Here is a 5772-nt window from a genome sequence, read left to right on the forward strand (position 1 = left end):
ATTGAGGGTGGGGGTACCTGGGGGGCTTGGTCGGTTAAGCTTCCAGCTCTTGGTTTGGGCTCAGGTCATGATCTGATGGGTCATGGGATCAAGCCTCACTAAGGGCTCTGTGCTCAGTAAGGAGTCTGCTTGAAGATTCTGCCCCCCTAACCCATACACCTCCATCAAATAAATAAATAAATCTTAAAAAAAAAAAAAAAAGCTTTTTTTCCTCACTAAGACTCAATAGCGAGAAATGAGTGCTCGAGTAAGATCAAAATCTAGAGGAAAGGGAGATGGAAAAAAATCTTCTAAGCTGGATGAACCTGGAGTTGCTAAGCAACCAGGTAAGAAAAACACCTCAAAAAAAGGAACCACCTACTGAGGATCCAGATATTGAGCCTGGACAAGAGAGAGAAGAAGGAGCATGTGGGGTTCAAGAACCTGAATTGGAAGCTGAAATCCAGGAAAAGGAAAAGGATCTGGAAAAGACTAGGGGTGAGCGTGGAGATGGCCGTGATGTGAAAGGGAAGACTACACCTGATCTAGCATTTGCTAAAGTTCAAGAAGCAGGTGATGGACAGTCATAAGTTAAAAAGAAGAGAAGCTAAAGCCACACATACAGTTTATTATATTGATAATTTGTCTTAAATTCTCTCAATAAAGATTTAAAGTTTGCTCTGGGAAAAAAAAAAAAAAAAAAAAAAAAAAGAATTGATGGTGGTTTAGACCAGAATGGTGGCAGAAGAATTAAGGAGCAGTGGTAAGACTCTTAATTTATCTTGAAGGTAGAGCCTACGGGATTTACTGATGAATTAAATGTGAGCTGTGAAAGAAAGAGGAATTAAGGAGACTTTGAGGCTTTTGGCCTGAACAACTGGAAAAACGATGAAGGGGAGACAGAGACGACCAGGATGAAAGGGGAGATGAAGTTTTCGTTTGGGGTGTGCCAATTTTGGACATCCAGTTGGACACACAAATGAAAATGGCGATTAGGCAGTGGAGTTGAGGGAGAAGTCCTAGGTGGAGATGTAAATTTGGGAGTTGTTAAGCATAGAGCCCACATTCAAAGAGGTCCGCTCTAACAGTGAGTAGAGGAGAGAGGAGAAGGGGAGGGAGGGGAGAATGAGCCCTGAGGCATTTCAACACTGGAGGTTCTTGGAGAAGGGGAAGAACCAACAGAGGAAACCACCAGGAGTAACCAGTGAGATCAGAGAATAACGAGGAGAATTTGGTATCCCAGAAGCCAAGAGAAAAATGTATTTGGGGGTAGGCGTGTAATCGAAAGCTTGTAATGCTGCAGAGAGACGGAGTGAGAATAGACCAGGAGTGATCTGCCCACTTTCAGAGCATTCACTGTGGTCTACTCTCTGCAGTTGTCCTGCCAGATAAGTCTCTCTAACCCAAGGAAAGAATTTGTGAGCCCTTTTGACCACAGATCTAAGCCATGTCATTCGGTCTATCTTTCTTTTAATAGTGAAGCTGGTATTTTTATCTTCATCTTCCCATCCCTTTGATCTATCCTCAGTTCAGTCAAAGCTCTGTAAGGGAAGATGGGTATTAATTTATTGTCCCCCAAACCTTCAATAGTCATAAATATTCTTTACTTTTTCTTTCTTTCTTTCTTTCTTTCTTTCTTTCTTTCTTTCTTTCTTTCTTTTTTTTTTTTTGTATCTCTGCTTGATATGTATGAATGTTTGTTCTCTTGTACCATGTTTTCCAAATGATATTATTTCCTCTTCTTCTTTTGCTCTGTCTTAGAAAGATTCTCTCCCAGGTGATTTTCTTCTTCTTTAGCTCAGCTTTTAACACCTATCATAGTAGTTGTAGATACCTTGACATGGACCCAGATCCTAATCCAGCCATGTAGTGATTCCTCCTTCTAATGGGGAGCAGATGGGATCAACAGACCATTCTTTTTTTTTTTTTAAAGATTTTATTTATTTATCTGACAGAGAGAAATCACAAGTAGGCAGAGAGGCAGGCAGAGAGAGAGGAAGGGAAGTAGGCTCCCTGCTGAGCAGAGAGCCCAACTTGGGGCTCGATCCCAGGACCCTGAGATCATGACCTGAGCCGAAGGCAGTGGCTTAACCCACTGAGCCACCCAGGCGCCCCTCAACAGACCATTCTTAATTATTGTTCTTACACAAGGTACTGCAAGGTTCATAAACCTCTTCCCAGAAGCCAGGCTGTACATGAGATACAAAGGAGAAGGTGGATTTTTTTTTTTTTTACAACTTTGCCATTAAAATCCCCTCTTTATGGAGAAACCAAGCTTGTATCTTTTCTTATATCCAAGAGGACAGGAATACTATGCCCCTTGGTGACCCAAACAAAGAAGAGGAAATGATGGAATATCTCCAATGAGCCCACAGTGTCTGCTCTGAGCAAAGCAATACATGAAGTGAAAAACAGTCCTACTGTTTGAAAGTCAGCAGATCATACCTGCAGACACTCAAATGCCCTTTCTCTTCCATGTCCTCATAGAATAAGACAACAGAATCTGGACCAAGGACCCCCTGGAAGCTTTAAGAAAGACCTCCTCCCACAAACAACAGGAGCCACAAAGGTCATAAGGGTGGTAGGCAATTCTCTAGGGGCCTCTGGCCCTTGGTATCTGAAATTTCTCTCTCAAGGTCAAAAGCATCAAGGTGCAGTCTAGCTGAGAGAGGACACTGGCCCCAATTTTGAAAGAGCCCAAAATAAACCAATTGGGATTTATTAGAGATATAGAGATATAAAGACTACTCTTGCATGAAATTAAAACTGTTTTTTTTTTTTCTTCATTCTTTCTTTTACCTTGGAGTTTAAGACCTTGGATTTTTTTTGCTGTTGTTGTTTGCCTTATCAACTGCTTTACAAACTGTTAAGTAGGATTCTTAGATATACCTGAAGTTATTTTCTTATTATCATCAACTATACTTTATTTTCATTCTAACCCCTCACCCAGGTGGTAAGATTTTATTCTTTTATTCAGGAGATTATACATGAAACTACTTTCTCATGCCTGTGAGAAACACTTATTTTTATTTACTGACATAAAGCTTTCTCCTTTAAGACAAGTAGATTTCTGATAGTGGACATATCGCATAACGTCAACCCATTCTTTAAGAGTAAAAATTTCTTTTTCTTTTTTTTCTCCCAGCCTTAAATACCTATGATTGAGTTCCCTTATTGAGAAAACGTGTGTGCATCTTCTCTCTTTCACCTTGAAACTGGGCTAGAAATATTAGACACTGGAGAATGTATTACCCTTTGGCTTTATATTACATAATTCTTTCCAAGTGGAATAACAATTTAATTTTCAATCTGTCTTCTATTACATCATTACGAAGGTTTTAAAATATTAATCTCATTGATAATATGTCCTCTCCTCCAGTTCCTGGTACATAGTTAATTACATGTTCTCAAGTTTTCATTTGAATGAAGGAGTAGAGGAGAAAATTTGGCAAAAAAATCTAGTTTAAGAGGGAATCAATTTTAAAAACTTCCTTAACCTTAATCACACTCCATGTACTTGCCTCCAACATCATTCATGCACCAACTTTAATGGCATGCCTTCTAAGTAAATCCAGAATGACAACTTTAGATGAAAGGACAGTAAGTATAGCCCTCACACCAGGGCAGAGAAGACTCCTGTTTATACTGGTGAAGCTGTACTAGAAATATTTCCCCAGGTCACCCCCCGCACCCACTAATAATTTCCCCACCACACAGAGCCACCCCACCTCACTTCCACCCCCATGTCCAGTGCCAGCCCTGCTGAAAGGGATCTAAGTGGGGGAGGGTTGTTTCCTTTACTAATACTGGATCTCAGTGTTGGAAGGGATTTCAGAGGTCTGCAAATCTAACCCCCAATGAGTAAGAATTGCTTCTGTACTCCCTAGTCATTTCAGTCCTGCTCCATGTGACCCCCAGCCAGCAACAGTAATACTCCCTTCCAAAGCCATAGGGAACAAGGCCTAATCCCCATGCCATATGGCAATCCTTAACAGGTCTGAAATATGAGTCAGTGTCCCCAAGAAATTTCACTTGAAGTTACTTGCTCTTTTCTATCAAAATTATTTTTTTTCTCCTTCCTACCTTGTGCCGTAGGTATATGAGGTCTTGTCTACTAGTGCGAGATGTTTCCTTTGACATTAATTCTTCGGCAGTCAAGCCTCACATTTCTTAGAGAGTAAGTTTTTTATAGAGTTAATTCCTCCTTCCTCTCAAAAAGGTTTTCTCTCAGTTCATGGCTTTAAATCTTTACAGACCTTAGGTATGTATTCTAAAAGCTGAAAATATCCATTTTCATTGTAGAGGCTTGATGATCAAGAAGGGTTCTTTTTATTTTTATTTAAGATTTTATTTATTTATTTGAGAGGCAGGGAGAGAGAGACCACAAGCAGGGGGAGTAGTAGAGGGAGAGGGAGAAACAGGCTCCCCGTGGAGCAGAGAGCCAGACGGGAGGCTCTATTCCAGGACCCTGAGATCATGATCTGAGCCAAAGCCAGCCGCTTAACTGACTGAGCCACCCAGACACCCCAAGAATGGCTTTTTTTTTTTTTTTTTAAAGAGAAGAGAATGTACCTAGAGCTACTTGGACCTATCCTATTCTATCACAGAACTCTCTCTTTATTTCCCTTTCTGTGTTAACCTTAAAGAACCAAGTTTTTGTTCTCATTCCTAAGAATGAAACTCCTTTCTTCTTTAGTAGGTCAACACTAAATAAGAGAAAGCACTTTAGAGAAAGGATTTTTGCATGTTTTTCTGCCTATTTCATATAATCCCTTACAAATTCTTTTTCTAGCCTTAATTTTAGTCCAGCAACTCAGTTCTCTTATCTGAGAAATCGTTGGTTACATTTTTCTCCACTCTCCCATCTTTTTTTTTTTTTTATATTTTTACTTACTTATTTGTCGGGTAGGGGAGAGAGAGCGAGTAAGAACACAAGCATGGGGAGCAGCAGGCAGAGGGAGAAGCAGGCTCCCCGCTGAGCAGGGAGCCCGATGCGGGGCTCCATCCCAAGACCCTAGGATCATGACCTGAGCCAAAGGCAGGCACTTAACTGACTGAGCCACCCAGGCACCCCACTTTCCCTGATTAAAGATCTTCTTTTTGTTAATCAGTCCATTTGCTTCTGTTACAAATGTATTGCTTTTTACACCTTAGCCTTATAGATCTGTGGATTTGTTCTCTCTTTTAGTGAATGAGCCAAAAATACAAACTGCAATTTAGAGAATAGATACAACTGGGACCAATTACCAGGTACTACTTATTCAGATTATATGTATAATGTTTTCATTTTAAAAAAAATAAAAGAATGGTATGGTTCATTTGATTTTATCTTTTTGTGTATCATTTCAATGAAGTAAAAATGTAATTCATTACATTTGTGGGAAGGATGGGCAAAATAGGGGAAGCGGATTAAAAAGTACAGACTTCCAGTTATAAAATAAGTCAGACACAGCGATACAATGTACGCATAGGGAATATAGTTAATAGTATGTAACAACTTTGTGGTGACAGATGGAGGTTAGATTTACCATGGTGAGCACTTCATAAGAGGAATAAATGTTGAATCTCTGTTTGAATACTTGCAACTAAGTAACAATATGGTATGTCAACTATACATCAAAACAAAAGTTTTGATACAAAGGAATACATTATATAAAGTATATGTTACAAATGTAATGATTTAGTGGTCATGCTTAAACTTGATATCCAACCCAAGAACTAAACCATTCCCAACAGTTTATACCCATGTGTTTCTTTTCTATTCTTTTCTATAATTTTCTGTTCTATGCTTTC

General features: G+C 39.5%; 1 protein-coding gene across 1 annotated transcript; it reads left to right on the forward strand.

Annotated features, from left to right (window-relative positions):
* Positions 1 to 217: 217 nt before the first annotated feature.
* LOC125107130 (P antigen family member 4-like) lies at positions 218 to 596 on the forward strand. The gene is given in 2 exon segments (XM_047741890.1): positions 218 to 334; positions 336 to 596. Coding segments are annotated over 2 exon segments (333 nt in total). The 5' UTR covers positions 218 to 235; the 3' UTR covers positions 570 to 596.
* Positions 597 to 5772: the final 5176 nt, after the last annotated feature.

The sequence above is a fragment of the Lutra lutra genome, chromosome 8 (assembly GCF_902655055.1).
Source record: "Lutra lutra chromosome 8, mLutLut1.2, whole genome shotgun sequence".
Classification (NCBI taxonomy): domain Eukaryota; kingdom Metazoa; phylum Chordata; class Mammalia; order Carnivora; family Mustelidae; genus Lutra; species Lutra lutra.